Genomic DNA, 20,895 nt, shown 5'->3' with positions numbered 1-20,895 from the left:
ATTTGCATTTGTTTTGTCTTTCAATGCGTTAATTAATTTATTTATTTGTTTTATTTTGAACTTCTCTACGGAAGCATTTTGAAAAGTAGCCGCACAACGTATTGTACTGGGGGGCCCAACAGCCGCAGCAGCAACAGCAGCAGCAACAACAGTAGCAACAGCAGCACGCGCAGCAAGACCATCAAGTCCTGCAGCAGCAGAACCAGCAGCAGCAGCAGCAGCAGCAGCATCAGCATCAGCATCAGCACAACAGTATCAACTGCAGCAGCAAGATAAGCCGCTGTCACGTTCCGCTGCTGCATTACCTGCTGCTGCTGCTGCTGCTGTTGCTGTGAATTGATCTAAAGGAAATTATTGCATATAACATTTGTCGAGGGTTTCAAACTCAGGTTTTGTCTCAACAGCGGGCGAAACAGCAGCAACACTCTGTCTACGTTCTCCCTAAGACAACGCTAAAATGGTGTTCACCTACCAGTGCTCCAGTAAGCCGTAGCCTTGAATGGTTTAGGGTTTAGGGTTTAGGTCTATGAGTTTAAGGTTTAGAGTTTAGGGTTTAGGGTTTGCGGGGTCAAAGGAGTTGAGTGTGGAGGATATTTATATTTGCTGCCACATAGCGGTTTGTTTTATTGAAGTATTACCCCCTGAAGTTGCAGCTCCTATCTGTAGGGTATTGCTGCTTGATGCATCAAATCTGCAATTGGAAGCCATCCGCAGCTACTGATAGACTGCTCGCAGCAGCAGCAGCTGGCGCAGCTGCTGCAGCTGATGCTGTTGCTGCAGCTGCTGCTCCTGCAGCAGGTGCTATTGCTGCAGCTTCTCCTCCTGTAGCTGGTGCTGCAGCTGTTATAGCTGGTTCTGCTGATGCAACTGGTGTTGCTGCAGCTGGTGCTGTTGCTGCAGTTGGTGCTGCTGTTGCTGCAGCAGCAACAGCTGCTGCTGCTGCTGCTTAGTGTCTATGCAACTCATCAACCGTGATAAGGGATTTGTTTTATAGCGAGTGTCATTGTGGTGTATATTGCATGCAGCTCCTGGATATGAAATATATATGGGCCGAGATAAATACGAAAATGAAGATTTAATAGTGCATGCATTTCCTGAAGATGTTTGGTTTCACGTCAGCGAGCTGTCGAGTGCTCATGTGTATGTACGGATGCCTTTTGGACAAACAGGTGGGTTTTTAAATATATATTTCGAATAAAATAGTTAATTAAAGGATTTTTAAAGAGCAGTTTAAGCTGTAGAACGCAATGCGTCATACGTCCAGGTGTATGTACACCCCAAATCTTCGTTCAGAAACTGAATAATGAAGCGAAACCTGCAAATCATATTTCTTGTTTTTACGGCTATATTTGTTGATTTGATATCTTTTTAAATGCATTTTTTAAATATTTAGTTTAGTATACCCCCTTGTTTTAATTTAAATGTTGTGCTCAGATTATGAATCACTGCCAGCAGAAGTCATCGAAGAAGCCTGCCAATTAACAAAATACAACTCGATAGAGGGATGCAAACAATCAGAAGTAACGATCGTATACACCCCAGCTTCAAATTTAAAGAAGACAGCGAGCATGGAGACGGGGCAGGTGGGGTTTAAGCAGCAGAATAAAGTGAAATATGTACACAACGTGAAGCGAGATAAAGATATGATTAAACGTCTGGAGAAAACTAAAGCAGAACCCAAGATAAACCTTGAGGAAAAGAAAGCAGAGCGCGACAGAAGAGAGCGCAACGAGAGAAAGCAAAAATTACAACAGGAGAAGCTCAGGCAGCAGCAGGAAGAAGAACAAAAACGAATTCAAACAGAACTTAAAACGTATCAATCCTTGCAGCATTTAAAGCCAGTAGAGCAGTACAAGGGAGATGGCACTATAGACAGCTGCAGACAAATAGAGGAAGACTTCCTCTGAGTTTCTGCTTTCTAAACAACTGCTCTTTTAATTGCTCACATGATCGGGTCTTTCAGGCTCTCTTTGTTTGCAAACAAATGCAGAAATATGATTTTAACACCCTCTTTAGGAGTTCGTTTCAGCCATATTTTGCTTCTTAACTTGGGGATTAGACTTTTAGGGATTATGCTGCACCTCTCGATTGCAACAACAGCTGCATTAGGGGCAACTCGAACAATATATATCTGTATATCTGTATATCTATATATATATAATAGATATAACATATATATATATATATATTACATAATAGTGGTGCTTTAATTCTATTTTGTTTAGAGTCTCTAGTAGACACACCAGATATAGCAGGAGGTTAAGTGTACACCTGAAGATTTTCCTCTTCTTTCTCTCTACCGATGCAGAGTGCAGCAGCAATAGTAAAGCTAAAATACCCTTAAACCCTAAACCCTGAGGGCTTGCAAGGAGAAGATCTCTGGCTGTGCGTCTATCCGTCCCGCTGCCTGCCTTTGTTGAAGCATTTCTGGGTCTGGAGAACAGCTGCAATTAACTAATTAATGAATACACTACAAGAGGCTGTTATATAATATAAATCCTAACTAATGAATATACTGAAAGAGGCTGTAATATAATAGAAACACTAACTACTGAATATACTAAAAGAGGTTGAGGCTGTTATAGAACATAAACCCTAACTAATGAATATGCTAGAGGATGTCGTCATATAATATAAACCCTAACTAATGAATATGCTAGAAGAGGCTGTATTATAATATAAACCCTAGCTAATGAATATACTAGAAAAGGTTGTTATATAATATAAACCCATATCTCCGTACACTAAAAAGAAGGACAACGTAGGACTGCTTTGTTTGCAGCTCCTGCTTTGGTATTTGTATGCAAGAAGAGATTATCAAGAGTTTGTTTTTGCAAAACTTGAGAGAATTTGAATAGGAAAGGAAGGCAACGGCAGCTGCTTGCAGCTAACAGTGCGTATGTCTGTCGGGTCTGTGTGAGTGCAGCAACACCCATAAAAGAAGAAAGTTTGCTGCTCTGATCCCACAAAGTATTCAACAGGTGATAATAGGAAGAGAGACGGAAGAAACGCAACAGAGATATACTGCAATTTCTTGCAACAATGCAGTCCTCGTTAGGCGTTTCTATTAACACCTCGGATACGCAGATTTACTTGTGTTTATTCTTGTGAAAGGCCAGGGAAAATCACATATATTCTACAATACAAACACTCCCTATCCTTCTACTTCCCTCAGAAGCACCATACAGCCCCTGAAATCAGCGCAGCCAGCATGAGACTCGCAGCGATAATCAGCTTAACTCTGTAAAGGAAAAGCAGCAAGGGTGTAGACTGAATATCTTGGATCCCCTGAAAGGTTCTTATTAAGGCATTCACGATCTTTCTCCACGTATTCTCCTCGCAAGTTGAATGTCCTTGGGCATGATAGTAACTCTTTTCGCGTGAATAGCACACAAATTAGTGTCTTCAAACAGACCCACAAGGTAAGCCTCTGCAGCTTCTTGCAGTGCGAGGATTGCCTGGCTTTGAAAGCGAAGATCAGTCTTAAAGTCTTGAGCAATTTCACGAACCAAGCGCTGAAAGGGCAGCTTCCGAATGAGCAAGTCTGTGCTCTTCTGAAACTTGCGGATCTCTCTTAAAGCCACTGTCCCAGGTCGATACCTGTGAGGTTTCTTTACACCTCCTGCAACTGGCGCAGACTTTCGTGCTGCTTTCGTTGCGAGTTGTTTACGAGGTGCTTTGCCCCCGGTAGATTTCCTAGCGGTTTGCTTTGTACGCGCCATGATGCCGGTGGATGCTCGGAGAAAGCCAGGGAAAAATACAAAGTTTAGATGAGTTCAAAAAGATATAAATGAACAAGAAGGTATAAACACGCCCCAGAAAACCTATATATTGCCTGCCGCTATGCTACTTGGGTGGCCTGGTGCTACGCAGCAACACGCTGCATGCAGAAGTGTCGCAAGGATGATATCCCCCGTTAATAATACCAAAAGACGTCAATGAATAGTAGGAAACTGTAAATTAGATGTTTTTCCAAAACATTGTCAAACAAACATTCTTTTCTGCTGCAGTGGCTGCAGCTACTGCAGCGGCGGCCCACCCCAGTCGTGGGCGGCTCAAGTGAACGACAATAGTACTCTCAACACAACCAGAGGCAATTATTCTAATTAGATGAATTTTAGTTTAAATTCTAACCGACAGATCACACCGTTACTAAGACAGCTGGATTAATCAGTAGGTGTTTATCCTGCAGACATCAGCACACGTACCAACACACTCTGTCTATCAACACTTACTTGGACGTAAAAAGCAGCTTTCACGCAAGCAGAAGTGTTGTTGCATACTTCAAAAGGGGGTTGGCTGTGCATGCAGATGGAGGTGGCCTGCAGCCTTAGTTGCAACGAGGTGCGTTGCAACTCATACGAGTTCCCCTGCTCCACCCTAATCCTATCGGCCGCTAAGCTGAGAATGTTTAAGGACAGGAGAGGAGGTTAGATGCTTCCGTGAAACTCCTACCCAAAGTTTGCTCATTCTGTTGCTACTTTCGATTATCTGCAACTCTTGTTCACTTGCTAGCACCACATGCCACCACCCCCCCGTGTGTACGAAGATATGCAAACGAGTGTCAGGTAAGATAAATAATGAATAGAGTGCTGCCCCCCCAAGCACTCCATCGATCCAGGGAATCAGAAACATCCGCGTCACTGAATTTTTGAGACTCGTGGAGTCGACGCTCAACAGCCAACCTGAATCTTCTTTTTTCGCCAGCACCGCATTGTTTGCAAACGCCCTAGTTTACGGTTGAGCTTCTTCTGTTCTTCAAAGCTCGTTTCTTTGCTCAGTATTGTCTTCAGAATGCGTGAGTCGCCTGTGCCTTGGAGAAAGATTTGGAGCTCCGCCAGGAGTGAGTTCTTTGTGGTGCGTCGGGAATCCAGCGGGTGGCGGGTCCGCTGAAAGCTCGTTATTGCGTATGCCTGATAACTCTTTCTTCAACTGTGCCCACTTCTGATATTTTTTCGGTTTTTACTGAATCGAACTTCACGGGACCCCAGTCTTCGTAAGAGAATACGACGGAGTGCCTGCATGCATTTTACCGTTGTGTCCTGCAGCGCCTCTGCACTGCGTGGGAGTTTCCGTATACCCCTCGTCCTTGGGACAGTAATTCCATTCATCGTGCTGTAGATGATAGAAATGGTGTCTCGAGCGCCGAAGTGCGGTTTACCATTGCCCTCTAGCGCATATATCTCAATAGTGGCTTCAGGAGGCAAAGTGCGCGCTCTCCAGTATGCCCAAAGCTGTGTAGTGGGGAACTGATCCAACGTTGATGTCTCATGTCATGGTAATATGAGCCATTTTTGAGTTGCTTGGCCGTGCATTTTAGGCCCATTGGTCCACATATCCTTGTGTAGTGTCTGCCACTGGCGTCAATGAATAGATAGGAAGGTTGGAACTTCTCGGCATCGCTCGAGATATCAAAATCTACGTCCCAGCATGTGTTAAGCAGATCCATCAACTCCTGGGGATTACTTTTGCGAACTTGTATAGGCGTAGAACCGACTACAGATTGATCTGTGGGTGAGGCTGTCACATCTTTCAGCGCCATCACTGCACCGCACGTTGCATGGAGCCCTGCTCGTTCTGTTGGTTCCTTTGGAGGTGCGGCAAACAACCGAGCCTTTCCTGATTTTCAGCTGTTTCCATGGTACACATACGAGCTGACATGTTAAAAAAGAAGTAGATGCGCCCATCGCTGTTTCTCCCTGGATTTATGAGGGCAGGGTTCGCCGGAAGCTGTTTGTTCGTAGCAATCGACTTATATCGCAGCGTATAGCTGAAAGCTTCCATATTCGGAATATGGTCAGGGAAGATGGCCTTCTTGATTAGATGCTGCCATCATTTTCGTGGCTTTCGTTCGAACCAAGAGAAGGCTGCTGTAGACCTCCCAGTCCGTTTTGAAGATGAAAGTACACCTCCAGAGAAGCGCATAGGTCGCCACTATAGCTGGAAGGTCAAAAGAAGCCTGCACAGTCTTCATGAAGTGCTTTCGCGGCAAAGACATTTCCCGTTGGGTGGGATGCGCAAACGCCGCTCGTTCCAATGCGAAGAGGGGCTCAGCCGTTGGTCTTCCCCTCAAAGGAGAGCAGATACTGAGCCGTCTCCAGTATGGGAGAGAGTAGAAAAGGGCCCGATTTCTTACAACGACTTTAAAAAGAAGTATCTAAAGATTTCCGCTCAACTCTTTTTTGCAGCGCGACTGACTTTGCGACTAAGCAGTGCTATGCGCCAATTCGCCACACTGTTAGGGTAATGTTCGCTGGTCGCGCATCTCTCTTAACGGAGCTGTGCAAACAGGTGCAACGCCAGCCCTCGGTCGTAGCAAAGGACCGTTGTGAGCTGCAACGGAATCAAAGGGTAAGGGAGGTGTCACGCCGCCACAAGGGCCTGGAGGTGGTAGAAAGAGGAGGAGGCCTGCAATGAATTTAATCGCAGCTTGTTGTAACTCCTGCTGCAAGGCAGGCCCGCATGCAAGCAAAACCAAGCCCCCTTTGCTGCATGCACCAAGGCGACAAGCAAGATATGAACTCCCACTTGGCCGTAAATAATCAATCTGAGCTCAATTCGAAATACGCGTATCAACTTGAAACAAAACATGCGATGCACGAGTTGCACAAAAAACCCTGCTGCAACTCCTGCAGCGAAACAACGCCACGTGCAGGCACACCCACGCCATCTTCCGATGCATTCATAAGCACTATCTGCAATGGTTGTGCATATAATTGGTTCTCACTGCCCTGCACGCCGCATATTACTTTCTCCAAACCGATCGTGCTACTACACTGAACACTCCAACAAACTTGGCGTTCCATAGGAACGTTCAGCAATTAGCCCTTCAGAATTCATTATTTCCTCAAGGAAAAACCCAAGTATTGCTTTAATTGAGATTACAACTGTTCTACTTACCACTCAGTGGAGGGCACGCCCGAAGCGTGATTCGCCCTGTGCATAGAGGGCACCTCACGGGGCCCCCGCAGTGTCTCTGTTAATTCCTGGGGGCGGCTTGCGATATAGAGCCAGGTCAAACTTTTAAGAAAGCTAACACATACCCACAGTTTAGGTGATTCATTTGTGAACAAGCATTTCAATATAGAGGTTGCCAATAGTTTGCACGCCAGTAGTTCGCGTGCTCCACTGATCGTACCCTCCAAAGAGAAGAGTGAATATTGGGAGTGGGCCAGATATTGTGCATTCTCTGCCTTCTAGGCAGACTTTTACCTGATTCTTTGATTTAAAAGGGTTGCCGATCAAGGGGGTTCGGAATGCTGACTTCGAAGGGAGGCGACATGTCTCTCCCGGACTCTGCCACAGGCATCTGTGCGTCAGGGGAAAAGATCTACTCATTTTCTTCGCGTTCTTCTTTAAATTTCTTTCGTGAGTTTCCCTCTCTAATTCTATCGACTCGGAGTTTGAAGTCATTGAGGATTTCAAGACCCTCATTTGTGCGGGCCTCAACACTCGTTGCAGCAGCTTTGGGGGCATTGGGTCTACTTGTAGCAAACGTTGCGGCAACAAGTCAGGCTCTACCCCCCAATTCTACAGCAGAGACTAGATCAGTGGCGTGGAGCAGTGTTGCTGAGGAACAGTGGTTTGGTGAGGGCCCTCTAGGGGGTCAAGCGAATGGCGATGTAGATCTTCCCACTCTTCCTGAATCTGCTGTGACAGGCGTACGGTCTTCAGCTGCTGACTTTGCCTTCCCCCTTCCAGAGAAACCCAATGACGTCCTGAGCTCAATCAATCTAGGAGCAAGTGAAGAAGTTCCCTATGGAACAAATCCCCCAGCGCCATGCCCTGTAGACAACCAAACTGGGACTGGGCGGCAAGACTCACGGCCCGCTCTTAGCCTACTTGTACTGTTGTTTCTGTTCGCCTTGGGGCTGCCATCAATCCACTTTCTGAGAGTCTCATCGGGTCAGGAGAAGACAGGAGGAGGGCGTTTTCAGCCCCGAGATCAGCAACAAAAGGAAGACGAGAAGGAGCAGAGCACACCGTCGCCGTCGGAGTCGCAAGAAGACGAGCAGAAGCTGCACGAGATTCACGAGAAGGAACCTTTTACGGTTGGGGTGCATCAACTGGATGAGTTGGCGAGGCTGCGGCCTCTGGCAGCACACCTGGCGAAGACGGTTGGAACCGAGGAGTCGTTGAGTGCCCTTGAGGACTTCGAAAAGACAGTAGAGAACTGCAAGCTGGTTCAGCAGCAGATTTTGCAAGGTTCTATGGACTCCGATCCGTCGTACAGCATTGTACTTGCAGATGCCGTCTCTGATGGCCTCAATGCGCTATCTGAGCTTTATGAACAGGCTCGAGAACACGGAATCTCTGTGGCGCAGACTACACGAAGTATCAAGTGCCCCCCTGTCTTTTCAAAGCAAGAACTGCATACCTTGGCAGGTTGCATTTCTTCATCAACCACGGGCTTGATGGACTTTTACTTCGCTGACTTCGGCTCCTCTTTCCAACTGCTCTTGAGGACAGTTGAAACGGTGCAGAAAAGGCTTGAGAGCCTACGAGGGGTTGAGGGGGTGAATGACTGGCATGTGGTAGCTGCAGTTGCTGCAGGTGTAGAGTTTATCAAGCAAGCCCATGAGTCTGCAGAAATACAAGCGAAGTCTTTTGATATTGTGAAACGGAGTGCAGATGCTATGATCCTGCTGCACTACTTGCGGCAGCAAACGTCCATACAACGCAAATTTCGAGAAGATATAGCGGAACATCGAGTGCTGTGCAATTTAGAGAAATGGAGGAATCTGTCTGCTCCCCAGCAAGACACTACCTTCCCCATGACCGTTGCGGAAGTGGAAAAGCAGTTAGATGAAGCGGAGAGATTACTGGAGAAACACCAGCAGGAAATCGACAATATGGAGAAGGAAGATAACATTTTCTCTGCGCAGAGTGCGAAGATGCAAGCAGAAATGTTGGCATCAGAAGTGAAGAACGTGTTGGAGGCAGTGTCGATCCATACGGATTCGTTGCCCGGCATAGGCACGGCCGGAGATGATCCTGAAGTTCGCCAACTCATGCAGCAGCTGGCCGCAAGGGCCAAACAGGCAGCCTTTAGAGCCGCCAAGAGAGTGGAAATCATCCAACGGGAGATGAAGGTGCGGATGCCGCTCGGTAGTGATGATGGACCAAAGCCAGTTAGCCCTTTTGCAAGAGAAGCGCTCAAGATAGAGTTTCGCAAGGTAGCAGGCAACGTACAGAACGCTGCTCAACAGGCTGCCAGTGCGGCAGCAAAGGTTGCCAAGGACGAGGTCAGCTCAGCAGCCGCTCTATCGGAACTGGTAGCAACAGCAAGAGCGGCCGCTTTGCTAGCAGAAACCCACAGCGCCGAAGCGGAGCTACTGGGGCTGGAGATGCAACTTCTAGACTCTATGGAACTCGACATGCGCCTGAGCCTCCAATGGGCACGAAGAGCAGCAGCAGCTGTAGGAGTGGAAGCACAAGTAAAAGAGTCACCGAAACACTGGCGTCTTAGCCTGTCTGCCGAGCGAACCAAGAAGTTCCAGTCCCTTTTAGGGCAAGTGAACGACGCTAAGAAAAACGCGCATTTCAGAAGCAGGTTGGAGGACCTGGCAGTCGCAGCAGGAGTAATGAGGGAGGCTTCACTTGGACTCACTTCGATTGTCCAGGGACAAGACGGGACAAACCTGAACCCCAAATTTTGGGTATGACGCGCGGCAGATGCTTCTTAAGGTAGCCAATACAGGATGTGTATTCCGCCAGTTTTATGTCTTTCTTTGTCTCTGAAGCACCAAAGTTCATCGTAGTGCGAAGACGGAGAGGGACACAAGCAAATCGACAAGGAAACACACAGAAAAAGGAAAAAATGCAGATAGGAGGTGTCCGTTTTTGGGCACCTACAACTCAACTATAAACTCTTTCAACGGACGGAAACTGACTTGTCTAGGATGATAAGAAAAAGACGAATTTAGTGCAGGCGGAGAAGCAACCCACCCGACCTGCTGTCGCGTCTCCTACCACTGTTGCCTCGTAAGCGGCCCTTGGCGGGAAGGCGGTGCAAGACGTATCCAATGAGTCTCTTCTTTAATTTACACTTCTCTTCCGGGGTTTCAGGCCCCCCACCTTGTAACAGTGATGTGCTGCAGATGTGGGGACAGGGCTCTGATCTTCTTGCGATCAGGGAGGCCGAAAGATCATTCTTATTGGCAGCAGCCGGCTGTCTTAAAATCAGATGAGTGGTCGACCTCACACTGCATTTCTTGTGTAACTGATACGGTGCACAAGGATTTTCTTTCCCACTTGAGCACGTATATTTTGCCTTCTGCAGTGTACCTAAGGGCGGAGAACCAGACAGCCAGTATACCAGTGCGAGCACTTCGCGTATGTGTACATTTACCGGCGTGCATGTACATGATAGACCTCCACAGCGACTACAATAAAGTGCACCCGCCTTCAAGTTTATGCATTGATGCTGCGAAGCTGCATGAAGTGCAGCCGCTATGATGGACTGGCCTGCACAGCAGATGCAGCAGTTGCAGTTGATGTATCTTAATTTGAAAAGCGATGCGTTTAGCGGCGCAGCCGAGTGTTCTGTTTAATGCGGAAAGCGTGGGCGCTGCCTTCAGTCAAGACGCTTTTTTTGAATGAATCAAAGAGCGCGTAAAGTCCCCATTTTATTAATGAACAGCATGTTTTTAGCGCCCTTTGGGCAGGCACAGGCGACAGGTATACAGCCTTCAAAAGGTTGAAAGCAGGGCAGCCTCGAGTACGCTTCCTGTGTAGTGGGAGTACCCAGTGCGTAGCCAAGCAAAACTCCCTACTCAGCAGCTGCAGCAACACCAACTACTCCAGCACCGCTCCTCCTGGGGTTCGCTGACTTTAGAGGATAAAAACAACAGGAAGTTCAGTAGCCTAACTGCGAATTCTAGGTTCTACACTTCTAGTTTGATTGGGAATGGGGAACTGGCGGTTTCTGCGGCTCTAAACAATGCATTCTTGTGAACATTTAGGGAATGCATCTGTATAACGTGCTGGTGCACGAGGCACTGCAGCCCCGCTACGGCAGCGAAACTGTGCAACCTCATAGAGTCCCGTCATGCGCGGATGACTCCAACAAGCCGCAGGCTTTATTCCTGGCTGTTGGCGGACGGAAACTCTCATTCTGGGGTGAAATGCAAGATCAGTGCTATATAGTTCAGTCTCCTATTGGGATAGCTTCTAATGCTGCCACGAAAGGACGTCCCCACAAGCGGCAAGACTAGAAGGCATAATGCTCTTTGTTCAGCATAGCAATACAAAGATAGTGGTTGGTGCCTGTTTCCGAATGCGGTAATGTCTCACTTTTCGAACTGGTGAAAGAAAGCTGGCAATTCCATTGGACAGATTTACTAACACATGCTTTAGAGCTCCTGGAATGATCTTTGAACATCAGGCTGGATGCAGCAATGGCTGGAACCGTTAAGAGAGCATTTTAAAATAGGCTTTGCCACTTGCACTGTAGCGCCGAGCAACTTATCTCTTTTCGAAAAACTTGCCACCTGTGCTATCAGCTGCTCAAAGAGCACCAGTCAAACAGCTGTTGCACGACGCAATCCAGCAAACACTGTATATCCGCATCATGACGTGCATAGCAGACTACGAGTTCACCCGAAATGTCAGAACTGTAAAGCTTCCACCAGCATATTGCAACTCGAGTAGATTGCTCTGATGGAGCGCAGCAGCCCGCATGGTAGGCAGTAACTGCAGGAGAGAACAGAACAGCAAGTCATGCTCATTCTTGGAGGTTCGTATGGAGTCCGCTGCTGCTGCGGATGTGCCTTCAATGGCCAAATACGGCATGCAAAAAAAAAGACAGCCATTCCCTGCGGTTGGGCCCTCTGCATGGCGGATCTCTGTCCGCCAGAAAAACGCAAATTTAAATGCAGGTTTTGACCTAAGGACTCGAAATAACAGCAGCAGCAGCAGCAGCTGCTGCTGCTGCTGTTGTAGTTGCTGCAATTGGTGCGGCTGTGTTAAATAGGAAAAATCTCTGACGACGGTCTGCACCTGTGTAGCTCGCCATACTGTTTGCAATGACCGGCCCATGAAGGCTCATTTAGCAGTTGTTGAAAACTCTTTCAACCGTCGTATCCCCTAAGAGATCCTCTCGGCAGCTCCCTTCACCACAGCCTTCACCTCCTGCCCTGGCACTGCTGAGCTGCCCCTTCCCTGCAACACCTCCGCTGCTGCACTGCCAGGCTGCGTAAAGCCTTTTTTACCTTACCCCCCGCCATTGTGCTGTGCCCCCTTCAGCAACACTTTCACAGAGAGGCTGATGGGTGTTTCTGGAGCAGCGCCTGCATGCTGTCGCTTCGGCTTCATCCATGACAACGGGGGAGAGGCGGGCGTTTGCAACTCCTCTCCTGTGGGTGTTACCTCTACGGTTTCCTGGACCACCTCGTCCACCTGAGTAGCCCTCAACAGAAGCACGATTAGGAGCACGTCGTTGTTCTGAACGAGATATGCCATCCCCGCAACGCTCAGAGTCGGAGACATGCGGCGGGCCACGGTCTAGAGAATAGTCTTCAGGCCAGCTGCCAGGGCTTGCGCCTACCGGCCTACATCTGCGGAGCCGATATGCGTGGCTTCTATCAAATGGTTAAGATCATTTTGGCAACTTTGCAGGAGCTGTTATTGCCCCCGCATCCCGTCCTGCAGCACCTTTGGTGCCTTAACGACGGAGGTGAAACTGCCAAAAAGGCATAGCTGCCGCTGTCGTTACGACTCGCACAGGTCTCGTTGTTCTCTCAGTGGGTCTCGAGAACTCAAATGGCCGCCCCACCGCTTCGGCCAAATGTACATATGCAGTGCGGCAACATCCGTGGAGATTACGCCTCCAACAAAACGCCCCAGCGGCTCGGCCGCTTCCACAGTTCTTGCGACGAAAAGCGCATCTCGCATACACCGACCAGAAGCTGCTGGTCCTTCACACCCCGGAATCAGCCCCTTCAAATGTTTTTCGTCCACATGCTCCAAAAACCCACGCGAGGAAGAGCCAACTTTCCGAGCATGATATTCCAGAGCTTCTGCTAACAGTAACCCTGTGGCCGAGTACAGCCATCTGGCCCTGACGGGCGAAACCCACCCGGATCCTGAGGGTTCCGTCTTTCCTTCGCCATAGGAAGCCCGTTCGGCTGGACTACTTAATACAGCCGAGACAACGCAGAAGTGCCGCAGTTCAGGGCTCGCCTCCTCAAATCGTCAGGCATCTCCAAGGGCGCCGATCAAAGAGCATAGTGTTGTATTAAAAACTAGACAGCACAAGGGAGGAAATCAAAATACTATGATAAATTTCGATGAGCACAACATAGCAAGTATTGCATCAGAGTACTGTTGGTGCGTTAAGCTTGACTGTCTGCCTGCAGGTGTTTTGCCCTGGTGATGTAATGGTTAATATTTAGCCACTTCATAAACTTGCGCCAGAGTGCGCCAGCGAAATTAGGGCCCCTGTAGGCAATGATACTTCTCAGAAAACTGGGGGCCCTTCAGAGATCATTATTGAATAATTGGGCCACTCTCTCTGGGGAATGAAATGGGCATGCTTGCTGGTTCTTTCCACGGCAGATAGTATCATAGCCTCTAACTGAGGGTAAGCCCACTGTGAAATCCATTGAAATATCCTTTCAAATCAGGTACGCCACCTCAAGTCCTTACCCAATTGTCTGCAAACGCCCTAGTTGACAGTTGAGCATTACCTTTCCCTAGCAGGTCGTCGGCTTTCCATTCCTAAAGATGTGGGAGTCGCCTGGACCTTTGTAAAAGTCTCAGGGCTCCTCCGAGAATGAGTTCGATGCGGTACATTGGGGTTCCTGTGATGGACCGACCGGCTGGAAGCGCCTTGCTATTTCGTTCATCTGAAAAATCCTTCTTGAGTTGCGCTCGCTTCTGCCTTTCTTTGGGCATAGCTGGACCAAATCCCTCAGAACAGGCGTCTTCGTAAGGCTGTCACGACGGAGTGCCTGCGTTTCTCCGTCGTTGCCTCCAGCATGCCTGCAGTGGCAAGCGCGTGCAGCACGTCTGCAGTACGTAGTAGCTTCCGTTTCTTGTTCCTTGGGGCGCTGCTTCCACGCCTCTTACTGTAGAGGATGCCAATACCGCTGGGAACGCTGAGACAGGCACTTTCTTGGCGCTTCCCCGCACATAGTTGCCAATGAAATCGTATCCGAGCTGCGTCTGAGCTCTCCACTGAGTCGCCCAGGGCATGTCTGGGATTATGCCATAGTGAACTGGCCAAATCGTGGCAGTATGACCCATTTCTGAATTGCGTTTGCACTTTGCACCAATAGTTTTGCTGATCCTCGTCTCCCGTCTGCCATCGGCGAGGGGTAGTCGCAGAGACTGCGCCTGATAGTTGACAGGTTGGTTAATACCTACTCGCCCTAGCTTCAGATTTCAGGCCCACTTTATAGCCTGTGTCAAGTAGAGGCATCGACCAAGATCTTGGATAAGCGCAGACTTAAGTCGACGAGAATCTGCACGTGCGGGTGTCACCTCTTTCGACCCCATCACTGCGCCGCACATTGCCTGTGGGCTGCAGCTTTTCCCTGTTCACTTTCTTAGTTCCCCTCACGGAGATGCTTGGGGTCCTGCTGCTTCATTTTCTCAGCTCTTTTCACACGTCTACAATCTTGGATTATGTGACATTGCTTATTGAAAAGGGAACAGATGCACAGAGTTAACCTGAGTTAACCTGGTGCATGTGCGGCTGTCACATCTTTCGACTCCATTACTGCTCCCCACTTCGCCACGTTGATGCATAAGTACTCTACCATCTCTTCAAGGCCAACCGTTTCACTCCTCAGTGTGCTCTCCTCAATCCAGCCAGCTACCGATTGTTTCCTTACAAGAGACAGCCCAGCAATGGAGCATTGCTTACGCTGTCTCAGTTCTCCCACAACATAAGTTAACTTGCCAACCTAGGAATAAAAAGCTACATCATAGTGTGTCTCGGGAGGGATCGATAGTCTGTATTGCTGCGGAAAAGTGGTGCCCGTGCATGAATATAATTGCCACTGGCGTGCACCCGTATCTCATAACGAGAATGGCACCAGTAGTTATTGCTTTTCAGGTGTATGTTGGAGACGGAAATGAAACATAAAAAGAAAAAAAGATTTCCTTCACTGCCACTGCATCGCGGCCCCTGTTATACTATCGACAAGTGCGGAGGCATACTCCACGAATTGTTTTTGCAGTGAAGATATTTTCCGCAGGATGGGATGCAGATACTGAGCTAGTGCCAATGAGACGGGGCTCTCGACGGCCGATTGTGCCCCCAGCAGAAGATCCTGACCAGTCTCCATTATGCATGAAGATCAAGGATATGAAGTACATTCTGGGAGAGTATCTACAGCGTTTTTCTTGTGTTGCTCTAGGTCCGTTCTGTACTAGTCACTGCTATACACCAGGCTGCCCTGATGTGGAGGAGGGGTTCCTTGTCTGCACTTGCCTCAATGAATCCTACAGTGCTAGCAAATGCAACGAACACCCGCGATCTTATTCGTGGACCGTTAAGAGCAGCCCGCGACACAAGAAGATTCAAGTTCATGGTTCCTAGAACGAAGCTGAGCTCTTTCCCAATCCCCAGATGTGTTGGGAGTAACTTCCCAAGACCCTGAGGCTTGGAGAGAGGCGGCGCACCTCTCTGCCACTAGTGCTCGAAGGCGACACCACATGCAAGCGCAACCAAGCCCTCCTTTCTGCTTGTGCAAACAGTGTAGACAATTGTCGAACACTTCCTTTGCCTTTATTACGCGGCCTGCACACAGGTAAAAATGCATTTCCTATGTTCAGATAGGCCATGCTACGATGTTACACCGGAGCCCCTCTTGCCCTGCAACCCCACGCGCGAACCTTGCCCCGCCCTCCTTTGATGCACGCAGTAACGCTGTAGACAATTGTGAAACATTTCATTTGCACTCAGCCGCCAGCATGCTACCATGTAGAAGAACGCGTACAAGTTCAGACAGAGCATCACACGGGCCCACCTTCAATGTACGAGCATTAACTACGAGGGACTGGGATCGGATCCATGCCTCTTCATGGATGTTAGCAGTGAAACTAACAGTGAAAAGAGTTTCTTTAAGCAATGTAACTGAATAGGAGCACGACAACTACGCATCCTTAAAGAACCATCGTAGTGCAGTGATACGAGCAGAGATATCCTCAAATCTTCCAAACCAGCGTAGCATATCCTAGAGTGCCTTCCCAACCCATATATAAAAAATAATCAAAAACAAGTGTTCTCAAGAATAATCATGCTTCTAGGATGAATTGCAGCCGCTGCTTCCTCTGCAGCACTGTGGCTTCGTGCCTCCGACCTTGGCCTCATTCATCCCCGCCAACGTCTGTCTCCTCTGGGAACTGGCTGCGGCTTGCTGTTGATGCATTTTAACTTGGTGAGTTAGGTTTTTCTTTTGCTTAGTTTATTGGAAGACGTTCATTTCGGAATGTTGGCGCTGTAGAGAGGACAGGCGTCCCCGCTGTGGATGCCATAAGCATCCCTGCGCCTTAAGTCGAGGTCTCATTGCCTTTTGATAACAGGAGGGAAAATAGATGTTGTTAACAGGACTTTAGAAGTCTTGGAGGAGCCGAATGATGTTTTGCATCTCTGTTCCAGCCGTCGTGGGATGGCTGTGGACTGCGGGGTTACTGAATGAAAATGTTGAGGCAACGATGTCCGGTGCCCCTTTCTACCCGGAAATAGAGACGGACTCCTTAGGTTTTGCCTTTATTTCAGCGGATCAGTTTTTTAACGAGGGGTCCTTGGAGGGAGAGGAAGGAAGCAGAACCACCATAGGCTCCCCTACGTCGATCAGCATCACAGATATCACTGCCCAGCAGGGTAACCTTGTCTATCACGACCCAGACGGTACAAGCCTTGCCTTACAATCAGGCGATCTTCTTACAGTTGACGGAACCCATTCTAATGGATCTCCCCCGACGTCTCCCCCCCACAACGGGAAAGGTGGATGGCGGGGCGTCCGCGCCTCCCTTAGCACTGCTCTCGTATTTCTTGTTGTGTGTTTGGGGCTTCTCACGTCGCGTTCCTTCAGAATGCGAGCTGGACGAAAAAATGCTGGAATCGTTTACGCGCAGCAGAAACAGCCGAAACAAGAAAGGTCGACTGTAGCAGGCTCCATGGAAGTGCACCAGCTGGATGCGTTGCAGCAATTGCAGCCATTGGCTACCCAACTGGCTGAAGTTGTTGGGATTGACGCATCTCTTGCTGCACTATGGGACTTTCGAAGTAGTGTACAAAAGGGTAAACAGGCACAGAGAAACATTTTGAGGGGATCAGTTAACACTTCGGAGTCATCAGAGAGACTAGTGAAACAAGCCTTACGAGAAGGCGTTTCTGCACTATCACGGTTGTATGAAGTGGCTCGGCAGCACAGCTTTTCTCTGGCGCAGAAGACGCAGAAATTCAATGATATCACCTCCTTTTCAGAGGCAGAACTACGAGCCATGGGAGGCTATTTGGGTCCTGCCTTCGCCGGCTTGCTGGAGTTTCATTTGGAAAGCCTGGGCTCTTCTTTAGCTACGCTTGTCAAGAATTCAGAAGGGACGGAGAAGGAGGTGAAGGGGCTAAGGGAGTTCAAGGGTGTTGAGGATCGGCGCTTGCTGGCTGCTGCTATTGCAGATGTGGAGTTCATCAGGGCAGCGCACGAGGCGGCAGAAGGCCTGAATCAACTCGCCATTGCATTAAGGTCCAAGGCGGTTACAACACTACTCTCACACTTCCGGAGGGAGCAGATATGCATACAACGCCAGTGTAGAGACATGTTAGAGGAGCAGCGCGCCCTCTGGCAGGTCGAGAGACAGCGGCAGCTCTCTCTTTCCAGCAGTGACAGCGCTGCCTTAGAGGAGCTTGACGCAGTGGAGGAGGAACTCCGCAAAGGGAGGCAGTTGCTGCAGACGCACCGTGAGAAGATCGAGTTTCTCGCGAAGCAAAAGGACATTCCCTCTGCACAAGCTGCGGGGCAGCAAGCAAACGCCGTGGGACAGGATTTAAAGGCTTTGCTGCAAGTGGTAGCCAGCCGCATAGCAGCGATTTCTGGCCCTTCAGGAACACGTGAGGCATCTCAGGACAAAGAAGTGCAGTTCGTCATGCATTCATTGACCTTAGAAGCCAGTCGAGAGGCTGCCACAGCCGCCGATATAGTGGGAAGCACACGAAAGGCCCTGGAGTTACAGAAGGCTGTGGCACCGCCCTTTTTATGGATGCGACAAAACCAGGGGCGCAAGAGCAATGACGCCAACAACTTCATTAACCCCTCCGTAGAGAGGCTGGTGAAGGACTGGCTTCAGAAAGTAGCAGATAATGCACGGGCGGTAGCGAGACAGGCTGCCAGTGCAGCAGCAGGAACAACGCAAAAGAGCAGCGAGTCTCCGTTCTTTGAGTCGCATTTGGCGGCAAGCAAAGCTACCATGCTAGCGGAGGCCCTTGGCCAGGAAGCAGAGTTGTTGGAGCTGCGTGCGCAGCTCATTACATCCATGAAGTTCGTGATGCAGGTTAGCGACAATTTGGCGCGCAGGGCGGCAGCAGCAGTAGGAGAAGCCCAGGGGGAGGAGGAAGAGCAGCAACAGTGGCATGTCGTTCTGTCTCCCGACGAAATTCTGCAGGTGCAAGCTCTCCTTGATCAAGTACAATTAGCAAAGGAAGAGGCGTGGTCACAGCGCAGTTTGAGGGCCTTGGCAGTGGCAGCAGCAGCTATGAAAGAGGCATCATTCGAACTCACTTCTATCATTCAGGGACGTGAAAAGCTTTGACCCTCAAGCCCTTCTCGCTGGGGAAGCCAGACATATGGCTGCAACCCTCTGAGGCCGGATAGTGGGAAATGCTTATTGCTTGTGTATCTAACTGCGAGCAAAGCAGAGCCACAAGGGGCACAGCCACAATGACAGAGACGGAAGGGGAAGAAGAAACGGAAGGGAAGAGAAGCTATCTTTCATTGCTAAGAAATGCCACTTGATCAGACACTTTTTCAATGAATAGCCTCAATGTTACTGGTGACTGGCTGTCAGGTGAGAAGTTCTGCCCCTATGCAGAAAGCAAAATAATGAAATCTGAAGACAACGAGGAAAGTACTTTCCGGGGGGTTTCCCCTCGGGTTTTTATCTGCTGCGAATGCATGACTTCCTTGTTCACCAACATCCAGGAAACCGGTTTCGTATTAAAAGATGAAAATCAGTAGTTAATCAGGGACATACTGCAATTTAAAGGGCGCGGAGGCTTAAGCATAGTGCATAGAAGAGTATCTAGTTGACCCACACGTCAGTAAGCAGCCATTTTCCTTTTCTATTATTTGTGAAGAAGCAGCCGCCGTCTTCTAACACACGGGGGAAATCTTAAACGAGGGCATCCTCTCGGGTATGTTTTTTGGCCACCCAAGCCAAATGCTGTTAACCAGCAGACGACATTTTGAAGGCTTGGCAATGCACAAGGAAAGCAAGTTGGAAACTACTGTGATGTGCTCCTAGAAACACTAGCAGAAATATGGCTTTCTATTGCCCATGCAGGATAGGACAGATATATTTTATATACATCAGTATGCGCTTGCGTTTTTGCGTGTTTATGCACGCACATGCTTCACCCTCCCGCGATGCATGCTAGTGGGTGCGCTTAGTAAGAAATGCTAGAACATTTCTCAGTATCCAGCGGCAACTGCAGTAGCAGCACCTGCTGCTGTTGCTATAGCTGGTGCTGCACCTCCTAGCCAAAAGCCGTGGATTCGGTGGCTTTCTAATGGAAAGCATGCTTATTCGGCAGTTTCAAGTAGTATTCCACTTGTTCTGTTGGCTTTCTCGTGTTATGTCATCTCTTTACAGTGAGTGCCCTGCCCCTAATGCCAGGAAATAAATGGAGGGATACAATGCGATGCAATTTCTGTGTTGTCTCTGCCCCTGTCCCTCGAAATAAAGAGCCTTCAAACGCTGTGTTTGTATGGCAACAAATGTTAAGACCCCAGTTTCAGGGTATGAATATAGGAAAACCGCCTTCACACGGCAGCAACGATTACAGGAAGAAGGGAGAGAACGAAATAAATATGCTTGTATCCAGGACGCCTCAGCTGTTCCTCAACAAAGAACCCAAGAGAGCCGCGCCGCCAAACAAAATGATGCGATGTACTAGCAGCAACAGCGACTGCAGCAGCAGCGGCTGCGCGGCTTTCTTCAAAGGGGAAAAGCACCGGCAGCGCTAGATCAGAACGCCTGCAGCACCAGTTTATGATGAGTATATGTTATATGTACACTACACGAATGCATATGCATGTACTTGTATTGGTTTAGCGTGTGCTCGAGGGGTTCTTCCAGCCAGCTGCGCCTCGACAAAATCAACAATGGTCTGCGCCTGAACACGGGCAACAAGCCCAGAAATACGAAAGGAAGTCTTTGACCTACGGGACTGCTGAAGGTTTCAGGCCGCAGTGAACCCCGCAACACCGTCCTAGAACAAAACCATCAAAGTGCCTACCAACTTACTGGAATAGAAGAACATCAATAGAAAAGGCCACATTTAGCGCTCCTGCTCGCTCTTTTGGGTGCAGCGCGGCGTAGCAAGCATGCGTACTGTAGATGCCGACAAAGCTTCAAAGTGAATCGGCTGCACTATTTTCCGCCTTCTTGTGCGCACTCCGCGAAGAGACAAGCCTACACGGGATTTCAAATATCATCTCGTCCACTAAGGAATGGCCTCTCCAGTGGCAGGTGTCTACACTGAAAACATTGCATATATCGCCATGTGTGCGTCATTCCCTCCTTCCATTTGACTGCATTATGCTTCCTCCTCTTCTTTTTCTGCTAATGAACGATTAAGTACCTCATCGCCCATGAGCCAAAGGGAGTTGCGCATCATAAAAGCAAGGATATCTTGCCGTCTTCCAGCAACGAATAGGCGTTCCT

The 20,895-nt window shown here is 48.8% G+C and overlaps 4 protein-coding genes across 4 annotated transcripts; 3 read left to right on the top strand and 1 right to left on the bottom strand.

Moving 5' to 3' along the window:
* Nucleotides 1-457: 457 nt before the first annotated feature.
* Nucleotides 458-1,907, top strand: EAH_00013820 (GK16168, related; the record flags this gene model as incomplete). Its single annotated transcript, XM_013394367.1, has 3 exons — nt 458-482; nt 1,026-1,169; nt 1,435-1,907. 3 exons carry the CDS (start codon nt 458-460, stop codon nt 1,905-1,907), a joined length of 642 nt encoding a protein of 213 aa, XP_013249821.1.
* A 1,404-nt stretch (nt 1,908-3,311) lies between these two features.
* On the bottom strand, nt 3,312-3,722 carry EAH_00013810 (Histone H3, related; the record flags this gene model as incomplete). The annotated part of the gene is made up of 1 exon (XM_013394366.1): nt 3,312-3,722. One exon carries the CDS (start codon nt 3,720-3,722, stop codon nt 3,312-3,314), a length of 411 nt encoding a protein of 136 aa, XP_013249820.1.
* Nucleotides 3,723-7,256: 3,534 nt separating this feature from the next.
* Nucleotides 7,257-9,665, top strand: EAH_00013800 (hypothetical protein, conserved; the record flags this gene model as incomplete). The annotated part of the gene is made up of 1 exon (XM_013394365.1): nt 7,257-9,665. The coding sequence occupies one exon, from the start codon at nt 7,257-7,259 to the stop codon at nt 9,663-9,665; it is 2,409 nt and encodes an 802-aa protein (XP_013249819.1).
* A 6,919-nt stretch (nt 9,666-16,584) lies between these two features.
* EAH_00013790 (hypothetical protein, conserved) lies at nt 16,585-18,762 on the top strand (the record flags this gene model as incomplete). The annotated part of the gene is made up of 1 exon (XM_013394364.1): nt 16,585-18,762. The coding sequence occupies one exon, from the start codon at nt 16,585-16,587 to the stop codon at nt 18,760-18,762; it is 2,178 nt and encodes a 725-aa protein (XP_013249818.1).
* Between the last annotated feature and the right edge of the window lie 2,133 nt (nt 18,763-20,895).

The sequence above is a fragment of the Eimeria acervulina genome, genomic scaffold (genome assembly GCF_000499425.1).
Source record: "Eimeria acervulina Houghton genomic scaffold, Eah_scaff80, whole genome shotgun sequence".
In the NCBI taxonomy this organism is placed as follows: Eukaryota; Apicomplexa; class Conoidasida; order Eucoccidiorida; family Eimeriidae; genus Eimeria; species Eimeria acervulina.
Note: the sequence above shows the minus strand (reverse complement) of the source record. Positions and strands in the feature narration are given on the sequence as shown.